Source organism: Cygnus atratus, chromosome 14, assembly GCF_013377495.2.
Source record: "Cygnus atratus isolate AKBS03 ecotype Queensland, Australia chromosome 14, CAtr_DNAZoo_HiC_assembly, whole genome shotgun sequence".
NCBI lineage: Eukaryota > Metazoa > Chordata > Aves > Anseriformes > Anatidae > Cygnus > Cygnus atratus.
The window spans coordinates 2,977,054-2,990,900 of record NC_066375.1 but is presented as its reverse complement, the minus strand read 5'-3'; the positions used below and the strand labels follow the sequence as shown (position 1 = coordinate 2,990,900).

The 13,847-nt window shown below is 51.7% G+C and overlaps 1 protein-coding gene across 4 annotated transcripts in view; it reads right to left on the bottom strand.

Annotated features, from left to right (window-relative positions):
- Positions 1-278: 278 nt before the first annotated feature.
- The window catches only part of TCF7 (transcription factor 7), a 68,410-nt gene continuing 54,841 nt past the window's right edge, over positions 279-13,847 (bottom strand). For 2 of the 4 annotated variants that reach the window (XM_050713632.1, XM_050713633.1), the window contains 3 exons: positions 13,442-13,549; positions 9,545-9,593; positions 1,342-3,976 (listed from right to left, as the gene is read on the bottom strand). In XM_050713632.1, coding sequence (XP_050569589.1) covers positions 3,897-3,976; positions 9,545-9,593; positions 13,442-13,549 — 237 coding nt within the window. In that variant the 3' untranslated portion in view covers positions 1,342-3,896. Of the gene's footprint in view, positions 457-1,341; positions 3,977-7,709; positions 7,785-9,544; positions 9,594-13,441; positions 13,550-13,847 lie in introns of those variants that run through there. The other 2 variants (XM_050713636.1, XM_050713634.1) reach the window with 2 other exon arrangements.

Here is a 13,847-nt window from a genome sequence, read left to right as displayed (position 1 = left end):
TATATTTCCGTAGTCTTGATTTACAATTTCAGTCTTACCTCTGTTGAAGACTATTGGCAATTATTCTAAAAAGTATTTAAACATGCAAATGCTGAAAAAAAAAGCAAGAATCTTCTTCAGTTCCAAGAAATAATTATTTGACGCCTCCGTAGGTTTATAACTTCCAGTGGCCTATTTTGAATAGCCAGTCTGGCAATTACTTTATTTATAAAGCTATAAACATATTTTGAACATAAAAGCCAAAAAATACAAACTCAATGAAGTAAAAAAATTACAACAAATGATGGAGAATCATTGGACAAATGAAAGTACAGCTGCAAAACATTTATCCCTGCTACATACATACAGTGGTTTTACTTGGCTTAATGAAGTGGTATTTCCATGACTTCTACATTCAAACTGGTTTCAGGAATTCAAATGCGTATTTCAAGAAAAGTTGAAATTGCTGTAAAAGAACTAAAAAAAAATCTTGTTGCGATAAAAACTTAAGGGCAAAATTTTCCTTCTATTACAAAAGAGCATTAACACAAAATAATAACACTTCATATAGCAGTTCTAAAGACACTTTTTTGGTATTAATAAAAGTAGCTCTGTTTTGGCATTGATCGTTAACCGTAGGGCACGTAACACAAGTTGTTCATGCTTGCTGTTTTGTCTCAGAAATGGGCAGTTTACAGGTCTATTTCTTGCATGTCTTGGGGAGGGGGGGGATTACATTTTCTCAGACCAGTATAAACTGAAGATGTTACGGTGTACCAGGTGGAAATTGTGTTTATACTGCAGTAGCTGAAGCCACAGGGTAAGGTCTGGCGATAAAGCTGTACGCACAGAGCAGAGCGCAGGGCCAGCACGACGCGACGTCAGCGAGCCCCCTTTTGGGGCATCGGTCAGAAAAGGGGTGTAAGAAGTGTAAGTGTAAGCGCTCCGTCTGCGTGGCTGAGGAAACGCGCTGCGCCTGCGCTGTGCGCGCACAGGGAAAGGCTCCTGCAGGAGGGGAGCAGCAGCTTGCACCAAGGAGACTTTGCAGGAATCGGATGGAATAAACGTGATGAGAGGGGGCTGCAATACAGATGGGCCTTTCCCTGGTCAGCGTGCCCTGAACCAAGGCAGGCAGCCCGAACGCCATGGAGGGGCCCTGAGTAGCCTTGAAATAAGCGGGTGAAAGTCCTAACGAGTTCTGAAATGACTGACGGCTCTTCTGGGCATGCCAGTGCTACTCGGTCCTTGGTCAAGATGCGCAGTTTAATACTGTTCAGGACTTTCCCCTAAATTTCCTCTGGTGTTATTTAAACACATCTGCTTTTTTCTTTATACCCGTCTTTGCTTTGCTGCTAAATTACGTTTTATCCGACCACAAAATAGCGATCAGGTATTACGGTATGCCAGCTTTACGCCCAGTTTTGAGTTACGCTAGGCCACTGGTGGGCTCAGTGTGGCTGATTTGTCAGCTGTGGCTTTTACAGTAGTTGACACTTCTACAGCACCTTACATCAAAGAGTCTCAATGAAAAATGGTCAGCTGAGACAGTTTTTTTTTTTTTAAGATTTTTTTTTATATATATAAGAAGAATCTATGTCAGGTCTGGGAATAGTCTGCTGAGTTCCTCTGTTGAGCACTGGACCATGCTGTTGTCTAAGCTTGCTAAAATAATTTAAAACTGAGCAGATTGTGTGTTGATCTAGTGCTATGTAATTAACCCTCTGAGTGCCGTAAGTACACGGCCAAGTTCAGTTGGCAGGCGCTTCAGGTAATGTCACTTCTCTAAGGGTTAAAATGACTTTCAGGTTTGTGCACGTAGCTTTCATTCAGTGCTTCTGAAGTTACATTTACACAGGAGAGGAATTAAGCAATAGGTTTAGATCTAAACTAAAACTGGAATTAAAAAGTCTACACTACTATAAGCAAAAGTACCTAAATAAAGGGAATAAACCCAAAGATGCTCTACAGACTAATCTTTTTTTTTTTTTAAAGTTTTCAATCTTTGATGCATTAACTTGCTTAAAAAGTTGTTTAGTCCAATGTAAAAAAATTAGGGTTTTTCTTTTTGTGTTAAGAAAAAAATATAAAAATATTTTTACATTATAAAGGTCATCTTAAATTTCTTGCAGTTCTACAATAATATTACTACATAATTTGCATTCAGTACTCTAAAACCTATTCTGTAAAGTAGAAAAAAATAGATCCCCCTCTCCCTCTGTCTGTTGTTACTTTTCTCTTCAGCAGTCTAGAATATGTTTATTCCAGGCAGATTCTGGTCTCTGTGACAAGTATGCAAACATGAAGTAAATCAGTAACTTCGATTAATTTGGGATTTACATCAGTTTTTGGAGATCAGAATCTGTCCACAGTGTTTTTGTTTGTCAAGCTCAACATATAAATAAAATACCAGAAACTGGTAAATGTTTTCAAGCTGGAGAGAATACATTAACATTTGGCATCGTTATGGAGGCAGAGGGAAGATCTCTCAGAAAAAGCTAAAATAAGTTGTTTTTTTTTAAAGTTCTACACCAAATCATCAAGAAATGGTTTTGATCTTGCAGAGGGTAAGTACGGATTGTAAGCAGAGAGCAGGGCAGTGTGCTGCTCTGCTCCCGGCCTGCCCCAGGGAAGGGGAGAGCCAAGAGGGGGCAGAGCACACACCGCGGTCTGTCCTCCACCCCTGCTTGCCAAGGAAAAAGCTCTGGGACGGAGCGTAGCGCTCGAGTACGGCTGTCGGGCGTTACGGCTTTACACAGGCTCCGTGCACACGTGCTGTGCTCCTCCCGCGTGCCGGTGCACAGCTGGTTGCAGAGTTAGGCTTTCTGAGGCTGCACCCAGGCCGCCGGATGAGAATTCTGGCTGTCCAGATCTGCAGTGACCGAGTCACGACAGCAAGGGAGGCCCTGCACCGACGTGGGCAGCAGTCGGCAGTCAGACTTCAAGCGGCCGAGCTCCTGCTGAGCCTGGTCAGCGCCCCGCTTTCGTCTGCTAGTGGGATCGACGTCTGCACAGAGACCTGTTACCTGTAAACAGTACCTTCCTGTCCTCAGACACGAAGCTTAAAAAATACACCTCATTTGTTTAAATATTTCATTTCTCTGTCAGTCAGATCAGGGAGCTAGCATCGCTACATTTAGTCTTCAGACATGAGGGCTTTTACAAAATGCTCCTATTCCAGCTTTTCCAGCCCCGTGGTACGACAGCTACGGGAGATCTGTGACTGACTACAGTTTAAAGCAGCTCAGAAGGCAGGAAATGGAAGCCAGTGTTAGATTTATAGCACCTACCACCTACTGCAGCAAGCTGGGGGTTCCTCTTTGCTTTCCGCCATACTTGGAGATACTGCAGTAAAAAAAAAAAAAAGAAAAACCCCAAACAAACAAAAAAGCAGCACAGGGCAGGGACAAAAGGCTTGTTTACTCATCAGCACTTAGAAATTTTGGCAAATACTTTTTTTTTTAAACCTTTTTTTTTTAAAGTCACTTTTCTATCTTTAACCACCACCCCCCCCAAAAAAAAAAAAAAAAAAGAAAACAAACAACAAAAAAAAGAGTTTTCCAGCATCCTTAAATCATTCCGTCGCCTAACTTTGCAAGTTTGACAGTGAACGTGGGGAATTTGGACGGGCCTCCGGTGCTGTTCAGTGAGCAAAGTGCCCGGTGTCTCAGCCAAGGCGGGCGGGTGGGCGCGGGGCTACGTCCCCGTGGGGGCCACGCTGTGCGCCGGGGGCTCCGCGGGCGTGTGGGGCGAGCGGTGGGCGCTCGGTCTGGAGGAGCTGGCGGCCGGGCCGGCGTGGGCCATGACGGGGAAGGGGTCGGGAGGCTCTCGGTGCGCGGAGGCAGCGGGGGCTGCGGGCTGGTCTGAAGGGAAAGCAGAGGGTACGCGTTGGAGTGCATCCAGGGGAGAGGGAGGGGAGTCTATAGCACTTCCATCGGAAGAAACTGGGCTGGCACAGCGTCCTTCTCCTTGTAAGTACCGAATGCACTTCTTTTTCCTCCTAAGAACAGTGGAAGAGAGTTAGCCGTAAATAGAGGGCGAGCGTGCGGTCACGCACCAAAGGGCGGGTGGGACGCGGTGCGGGCGGGGGGCTCGCAGCCGGCCCTGCGGGGGGCCCTGGGTGGCACTGACCGAGTGGCCGTGGGCTTGTGGCCGTGTTGGGGTGGCCGTGGGCTTGCGGCCGTGGCCGTGGGTGGCCGTGGCCGGGTGGCCAGGGCCGCTCCCGGCTCCCTCATGCGCAGGGCGGCGGCTCCGCGCCGCGCCCGCCAGGGGGCGATAAAATGGCGGCGGGGCCGGGCGCGGCGGGGCGAGGTGAGGGCGAGGCCCGGTGAGGGCCAAGTCCCGGCCCGGTGGGGCCAAGGCCCGGCTCAGCCGTGCTGTGGGCACAGGCGGCTCTGGCCGTGCCAGGTATCCCCGCTGAGATGCGGCACAACCGTGCCCTTCTTGTTTGCCCTGCGGGATGTAGCCACGGAGGAGCGCCAGGTCACGCGCTGCCAGGGCGCTGCGCTCCCCATCGTTTTTTGGCTTTCCTCCTAAGGCAACGCAAGTCAACCCAAACTTTTAAGGTCTTAAGAGTGTTTTTGCCTGTAGCACATTTCCTACCGCTTTCCTAGACTTACACGCAATGTATCATCTACTTAGCTCTTTTTCTTTCTGCAGCAAAAGCCTCTGATCTCAGCCTATTCATAACATCTCTGAATCTCCAAATACTTCACATTCATTCCTGCCTCTGACGATGACTCAGTGACACGGCTGAGCTGAAAGCACTCGACAGGCTCGTGAGGAAGTAAGAAAAAGGCCAGCGACCGGCTGGCGGAGGGCACGGTCTGAGGCTGGCTGAGGTCCTGCCTGGGATGCTAGAGCAGCTCTGAGCCGTTCACAAGACTCATTTGTCTCTTGAGCATCGATCACCTTTTAAGCTGCTAACTAGGCTAAGGAAAAGCAGCCAGGACAGTGCCACCCTTCACACTTCAGCCCATGGCTTTCCTGGGCAGGAAGTGTTCACTGTGATCTGTCTCCTCGGAAGCTGAGACACAAGCACGAAGTGCAATGCGCGCACACACAGGGAGCAAGAGATTAGGCAGAGGTGTGTGAATGAACCTGCCCCCAGACTTCTGCTGCAAAGAGCAGCCGGGGGCAGATCTGCTCACAAAAAGGGTTTCATGGAGAAGTAGCCAGCTGGTGACAATCACTCCCGGTAGCCCCACATTCCTGGTAAGAAACTCCTGCTCCTATGTTGGATGTGCTGTCCCCTGTTGGTCTGGGGGCCCAAAAATACAAGCCACACACTGTCCTCGCTGTAACCAGACGTGGGCATGATTTCACTGCATCCCAGGACAATTCTGCTGTTTGGTACCAAACGCAGGAATATGTAGCCTGTGTTTACCTGAGCTCCAGTTGCCATCTCACACAAGGAGCTGACCCGTTCCTGGCTATTCAGGTAGCACCTCGCACTGTCTCATGCTGTCTTTACATGCTCTGTATGGAGTTGGTTTTCCTTCTCTTTTCCTGACAGATCCCTCATGTCACCTGCTCTGAATCCTCTGGAGCAGTTCAGTACAGTTTTAAACAATAGAGCTCTTGAGATGTCACCTTAACAGTAGTTAGGGAACAATTCCTCTGCTGGAGATGCTGTTAATGACTTTATAGCTAAAATAGCTAAAAAGAATGTCTTTCTCCTGCTCAGCTCCCTGCCTCGACTGTCTCATCTGAGGAAAACAGATCAAATGGAGAACTTGCTAACGCGGGCACACACCTTTCTTTGATCTTACTAATGAAAAACTAGACAGTGTTGGAATATGCATTAACTAGCCCAGTATTAAACATGACTTTGCACTGGATGTGAACAAGAGAAGTGGTATTACTGCTGTCAGTGTCATAGTTAGCTGTGGTGACCCAATTAATGTGATATGAAACACGACAGCCCTGCTGAATGGAATATTTAACACTGAGGTTATTTTGCACGGGCTGTAATTTCCCAGAGCAGACAAACCTCAGGACAAGCTGTATTTCCCACAGACATTTCAGGAGTAGCTGCAGGATGGAGAGTTTCAACAACCTATTTGTAAGATGATACAAATCTATCCACTCCATCCACTGATTCGATTAGATGTAAAATAATGGAGAAAAAGCAGATCTGATACTACAGATTGTCGATAATGAAGCATTTAGTGGGCTAGGGCTGGCATGGCTACCATACAGCTAAAAGGATTTATCCCTGTCCTTTAGGAACTACAGCACCCTGGAGCATTTTGCCCTGGTTTAAGGGGGGGTGAGGGTGAAACCTCCAGAGCAGGACCACCCCATTTTAACCAGTTAAACTCTCCTCCTGTGGAGTGTGAATCCTCTGGCGGGCATTGCTCTCCGCAGGCATCGGTGACCAGAGCACGCAGGACAGAAGCCTTTGAGCTGGCAGCGGCACGTTAGTACAAAGAATTGCAGAGGAGACGTGACTAAATAGTGTTTGAGAAGCAAAGGTTTTTTAAAAAAAAGCATGCTAAGGTCTACGAACACTTCAGCAGCCTGTGTTAATCGGAAGCAATGCAGAGGGTTAGCGCTGAAGCTGAGTTAAGAGAGTTCAAACGAAGTCGGAGCGGAGCTGCAGGAGCTGCCCCCGACCTGCCGTCCCTTGGCTTGGGGCTCTCTGCCACGTCCTGGGTGTCACAGCCATCCCTCTGGACATCCAGGTGACATATCAAGGAGATATTAAGGGAGTTCAGTCCAGTTTTCTTATTAGTTAAATGGTGCTTGATGATACCAACCACCATAAATGCAAGCACGGGATGTTCTGAAGCTACTCTGAAGAAGTAAGGAATTCCCAGGGGAAGACGCGGCGCTTGCTGCTGCCCGGGTGCAGGAAGAGGTGGCAAGGTGCGTGCCCAGCCTCCTTGCTCACACCCGTGGCGCAGGGGTCTACCCGACCCCACCAGCTGATGGTCTGGGACCTTGGGCAGCCTGGGTCAGCCAGTGACCAAGCACTACTGGGACTCCGCAGGGCTACGCCTCCAGGATTCAGAGTTGGATGGACTAAATGATTTCCCTCGCTTTACGCCGCAGTAAGCACGTGAAGCAATACTTCTCGCTGTACTTTCAGCTTTTGCTCGTCTTCAGCACACAGGTATGGAAACCTGGAAATGCACCTGTGAGCCACAGACCTCTGTCTGGGTCCAGGAGCCCCCCCTGAGCTTTTCCTACCAGGATGCACTTGCGGACACCCTGAGCCAGGTACTGCTGCGGTTCAGGCACTGCGCTTCACCGTTGCCTTTCCACGATCATGCCCTAGAAGCCACGAGGCGTGAAGCGCTTGCAAACTGACTCATTGCTTGGGGCTCTCCCACCCCATGGTGGGTGCTGCAAAACTTCAGGGCCAACGAGGGTACACCTTGGAGTACATGGTTAGTCCCAGGATAAGCAGGAAAAACCTTCACTACTCGCTGCTGGCCCCGGAGGGGTGTTTATGTGATAGGACATCTTAAACAGGGGAGGAAAGCCCCACACCAGGGTCACCTGGAAATAAGCTTTTAAGACCAGGGAGGTTCATCAGCCAACGACCACGCAGAGCACCACAGGAGCACTGCCCACGGCGGCGGACAGACACAGCGTGAAGCTGGGACAGCAGCTACCGAGGGAGCCCGAGCAAACCCGGCGCGCCGCCGCAGCACCGTGCGCAGCCGAACCCGCTCGCCCAGGAAAAACCCCGCGAGGTGCCGAGGAGCCGCCAGTTGCCGATACACACCTGCACGGGCCGCACCAGTCCGTTTGTTGGTTGAGGCCAAAGCGAGCTCTGCATTTCTTAGGAGAGGCAGGATCTGAACACAGAAGCATGCGTGGCGGAGAATGGGCAAGGCAGAGGCACAAAGAGGAGGAGGAGCAGGAGGAAGAAAAGAGGCAACATCATTTCAGCCACTTAACACACCACTAACAGACTACAATCCCGTTTTTTGGTTCTGCAACGGTGCCGGCACCACCTCTCCTGTAAAAAAGCGAGCGTTAGGCAAAGTCAGTGATGGCAGCTGGGGAAGGAGGAGCTTTGGGAAACAGCCTCCCATCTGAATTCTCCCGGATTTTGCTCTCTGGTCGTGCTTCCCTAGCTCAGCTAAATCCAGCACCACAACCGGGCACTCACAGCTCGGCTCCAGGAAATGAGAGCAATTACCAGGAAATTCACAGCTTTTCGTGACGCATCCAATTTCTTAGGTTTGGGAGCGCTGCCAAAGGACAGCGACGCTGCCTGCTGTGCCTGAATCCTTACCTGCTCCCTGCCTTCCCAGCAGTGACTAAACGGGCTGCCAGCGAGCGCGGGCTGCGGGCGGAAGAGAAGAGAGGAAACGTTGCAGAAGCAGGTGGAAAGCAGAGGTAGCACCGCGGAGATCAGCCCCTGCCATCCTGCTCTGTCCCCTGCCTTCCCCTTCCAGGTTGGGTGGAAAAGCTACGCTCCGTGGCCTTTCCTTCAGGCACATCGTGCTTTTTCTCCAGTGCTGTAATAGGATCCGAAGGGTTTCTGAGCAGGATTCACACTGCCTCTGTCAGCCACCACCAGTGCTTCCTGTTGTGTACCAGGCTTTCAGTCCATAATGGGCAAAATTAGTGCTTTTATATCATACACACAAGCCACTTGTATATGTAAATATATATACACTCCACGTAAACCTAAATGCTTGAGTTCTCCTTTGCAGTCTAGGCACTGAATGCCTTAACAGTGTTAACCAAACCGAAGTTATTACTGGGACACTTTTATGGAACTGCTTTTTATGGATAATCCGAAGAGCTCATCCTGCAGCAAGTAATGAGATAACCTGAACTCGGTGTGTTAATGCGGGCTGCAGGATTCTGGCTGTATGGCCCCGTAATCCCCGGCAACCACATCGGCAGAGCCAGGGCTCGACTTGCGGGTCGTAACTTGAAGGATACGCGATGCCACAGCGGGCAGGGATGGTCTCCTGATGTTTTACAATGAATGCTTACTGGAACAGACGTGATTCATTCCCACTATGGTAGAAATGCTCCAGAAACCAGCATGGGAATGGCCCTGGATGACGGGAATGTGTGTGCGAACAGCTCAAACCTGTCAAAGGGCCTCTTCTGATAAACAGTGTGGTACGGGGAGGAAACCTGTCCTAGTTTTTAGTCTGACTTTACTTGAACTCTACCTTATTATGAAAAGCGAAACAAATTTTGGGCAGTGCCAATCTTCAGGCCTCTCACTGCATTTAGTCCTGCACGCATTATTGACTCATTTGAGAGCTTTCCTCAACAGTACCTGTAGGGTCGATGGGGGCATTCCTCTGCTTGTTATGAATAATTAACTTTAGTGATAATATATATGAAGTTATCCACTTGCCAAAATCTGATCTTTTCAGTTGCCCTGAACTACCCATGTTCTAACGGCTATGAAAAACTCACAGCAATGTTCATTTACTGCCTTTAAAATTGCGCAATTCGTTAGTTAAGATCAGGAAAATAAAAGGAACCATGGTAAAACACAACAACTGCTGTGGATTATCCCCTCCGAGCAAAAGCAAGGTGGCAGCCACCAAGGAGCCACGTGGCTTGGCACCGCAGGATTTACCTGAATTGGAATCTTGTTGCTTTTCCCGTGTCCGTCTCTTCTTTTTCCCCTAGGAAATGCAAGGAGAAGCCCATTAGTCCACGCTCCCAGGAGACCAGGGATGCCCCTCGGTGTTTTCAGGGCTGCGGGGCTGGATTGGGCCCTTGGGAATGCTGCGGCTGCATGCAGTGCCGGCCTGGTGCTCCACAAAAGAGACCCAGGGGGACCTCTCTGCGCAACCACCGAGTCAACCGTCCGCACAAATGGCCACGGCTGTCGTTTACGCGGCACAAATTTGTTCTGGGCACGTACGTTTTCTCAGCAACAACCCTAATTGTCAGCATCCTTGGATCCAGCACCGCAGGCGTTTTGACTCATCCCCGGCATGCCCAAACCGGCGTGCAGGAGATGTGCGCATTCGCAGGGGCAGCAGCAGAAGCCCAGAGACGGAGGGCACGGCTCCGCTGTCGCCCTGCTGCGTCGCTGGCAGGTCTTCCTAACGAGGAGCCTCGAACTGTTTGGGCAAGGTCTGATAGCACTACGTGAGCCCACAGCCACGCTGCAAACGCAGCCGAGCCCCTCATTTATGCTGCAGCCCCCGTAACAGGTTGCAAAAGAAAATTTTAGTGCATGCAGTTAGGGAATGGCTCTTCTTTGCAGGACACTGTTGTGAATGATCACCCAGCTCTGCTACTCAATTCAAAGAAGCCCAAGAGTAAATCCCACTGAGGTTTCACCTGCACGACGTGGCACAACTCTGATCTAAATACATTTAGGGAAATGGTGTGGTAGCGGCTTTCACCCAACGCATTTGGTCTGTGTGACACGGCTGGTTACCAGCCATTTTCATCTCTGCACCGACCCGAGCAAATTGCTCCTCGCCTGGCCGTGGGCAGCAGCCTGGCGTGGCCTGGCAGCGTGAACCACGCTGGCACACTGAAAGCTGCCCGCGCTCGGTGCTGTGCGGTGCTGAGCGACTTGCGGCAGTGCCCTGGCGCCCTCCGTGTCCCCGACAGCAGTGCGGGGCGGTCGAAGCGCCTGCCCGAGCGGCAGCGCTGCAGCGTGCGGCGGCGTCAGCTCACAGTTTGTACCGAAATGCTGGGGGGGGTTGGGGGGGGGGGGACCCCTCTTGGTAGCCCACGCTGATGGGTGAGAAATGGGACTTTTGTTTCAAAACCGCAGCGTGCTTCTGCTGACCCCCTGGACTGCTGCGGAAACCCTCGGGTGCTCTGTCCCCGGCAGCCCAGGAGACTCGGGGGGGCTCGCGGGGACAGGAACAGACAGCTCTGTGCCAAGCTGCTCTGCCGACTCCTGCTGGCACGCCACAGCCACCCTACGTGTGTCACCTGGGAATCCCACCCACCACCGCTTTAATTAATAGATTTAACTAAATTAATAGAATTAATCAAGATTTACCATTTGCGACCGAGGTTGTACGAGCAACAGCTCACTCCCCTGGCATGTTCTAACTCCCCCTCTTTACGTTTCTGTAAATCATTCGGCCTGTTCCAGCACCTTCCCCATTTCCAACACACACTTGCTCCTTACACCTGGACAGAAATTGCTCAGTGACCTGTAACCTGGAGGAGCATCCCTGGTTTCAAATGGGAAAGAAAGTTTGTGCAAATCCCTAGAGACTGTTTGAAAAAACTCATCTCTCTACTACTTTTTTTTTTTTTTTTTAACTCCTCTCCCTGCTTCAGTGCCTTTGCAGCTCTGGACCCGCCCCTCATTCACGTGTTTTCTTCACTCCCTAACAGCGAAACACAACTCTATCCCCAAATTGCCTCCCTGACCCCAAATACGTAATAACTCCCCGCATCTCCTAGTGACCTCCTTAATGAGGGCACAGTGGAGCTGGAGCAAATCTGGCCTGCGTGGGGAGCACAGCTTGCAGGCTGCCTTTGACCTATGACTTTTTATATGACTTCTTGTGGTTTGAGTGAAGGTGGAAAGCTCCGAGCTGCGGTAAGCTTTTTCTTCGGTGTGGGAGCAACTGTATTTCCTGCCTGATATCCGAGTCACGTGCCGCGGAGGTGACCTACATTCCTCCTCCTTGCTCGAGCTCCAGAGAGAAAAGCTTCTCTTGCAGCGACCACGAGACCCGGAGCAGCTGCTCGCCGGTGCTGGGAGGGAGAGCTAACGTGCCCCGAGCTCGTCTGCCGGCCAGCCGGGAAGGGACAACTCTTGTGGAGCAGGGGGCCGGTGCTTTCCGAGAGGAAAGGTGCAGGAGGGATGGGACTTCGCTGGAGGAAGGGCTTGGGCGTGGAGGAAAATGGTACCTGGCTCTTACCATTGCTGCTGCCCTCCAGAGATGCTGGCTGAGACCCAGGGATGCCTGCAGAGAAGCATCCTCTGGTGCTGCCCCGGCTTCTCTACGGGCATCCCTCGGGTCTCAGCTGGCACTGATCCTGCAAAGATGCCGAGCTCCCAGTCTGCGCTTGCAAGGAGGCAGGGATATCTGTGCTGTCGCAGGGGAAACACAACTCGGGGCTTCCCAGAACCTCTCCTCTGCTTTTTCTGCATTTGCACTCCTTTTTTAATTGTTGTTGTTGTTATTTAAGGACATTTTGGTGGAGTTTGGGCTTCCTGAGCGGTGCTGGAAGAAGGGGTAAGGGTGGGCTGCACGGCTCCAAGACAAAGAAAGTGGCTGAGAGGGAAACGACGGAGCCTTGGATCAACCAAGAGAGCCCCAGAGTGGATGGACAGACGTCTGAAGATCTACGTGTGCTTTGCTTCGGGTCCCTAATGAGCCTGCTAGGCAGGGCTCTTTACATGGGAGATCAAACCAGTCGAGAAAGCCACTAGAAAAGGCTGCGTCTCCCGCGTCGGGAGCGCTGCACCACCTATGGAACCTCGCTTACCGCGGGGCCTCTTGCATTATTAATATAGCTAAGAGGAAATGAATTCTTCTAATGCTCACTTTTAAATGCTCCACTGAGTAGCCCGGAGGCTCCCAAACGCCAGCCCTGCTACCTGCAAGCGGGACGCGCCGCGAAGCAGCGGGCAGCACATCTGCTGTGCTGTGCCTCCAGCCGGGCTGGGAGCTGCCGCCACGGCCACTGCTCCCCGCAGACCCCTCGCTGCCCCGTTTGGGACCTTTTTCCCCCCTTTTTTTTAATCTGTAAAGATTTTTCTCTTCCCTAATGGCAACCTTGCTCGGGAATCAGCCTCGCCGGAGAGCTGGGTCTCGCTTGCAAGCTCGCAGAGCAAGCAGTGCTGCTGTCTGTGTTTGCTCAGGCTGCATTTGAATACTTTGAACGTGGCGTGCTTGATTTGCTTAGGATCCTCTCATAGGGGTGGCCAGGGTGGGATCAAAGTCCCAGGGGGGCAGGCACTGACTCGGTGACCGTCACCCTGCGAGGGCAGCAGACGAGCCCCCATCGGCTGGGGGCACAGGGGCTGCTGCTTGGGACACGGACCCGCAGGGAGTCCCAGAGCCGGACCGAGCACCCCGTGAGGCTGAGCTCCGTGCGGAATTCATGCAAAGCAGCTTTTCCTTTCCTATTTTGCATTTTTAAAAATTATTTGCCATGATTATTACGATCCTGTGAGCAGACGCCCTGCGCTCGTTTTAAACCTGCAGAACAGAGGTGCCAGCACGCAATTCAGCAATTCCCCCCAAAAACTGCAGCCTGTGCTTGGGCTCAGCACCCACGGCCGGGGCTGTGGAGCCTGCGGTACCCAGCCCGTTGGTCTAAAGGCAGCTGCGGAGTTACAGCATCCACGCCGTACCTGTGCCGTGCTGAGCAGCCAAGGGGATGTTCCAAGTACTGCTGAATTTCTACACGAACCGTACCACCAGAAACACCATTACCAGGGACATTTGGCAGGCACCGATTTTTTACCCACCCCTGGGTCATTTTGGGGCCATTTTGGGGGCATTTCTGTGGGAACCCGAGGCGCGACACCACTCACGTAGTTGTCCCGTGCGGACCAGCCGGGGTAGAGCTGCATGTGGAGCTGCCGTTCCTTGCGCGCCAGCTCGTAGTACTTGGCCTGCTCCTCCCGGGACAGCGCGTGCCACTGCAAGGACAAGCACGGAGCTGAGCTGGGTCCCCTCGCCCCTGCCCCGCGGCCACCAGCTCGAATCGGGCTCTAGGGGATGAGGGAAGAGCATCCGAGGGCAGGTGCCAAGGAGCAGCTGCAGGGGACAGGGACGCTGCGCTGGTCGCTGGTCTTGCTGGGGACCTTGCCATCTCATCATCGCTACTGGGGTGCAAGATTTCCCTTTTCTCCCAGTTTTGGGTCTTCCTGCACCCTGCTTCCAGCCTGAGGATGCTCCCAGCGGAGTGAGGGGGCAATGCCTCCACCACCACCAAAA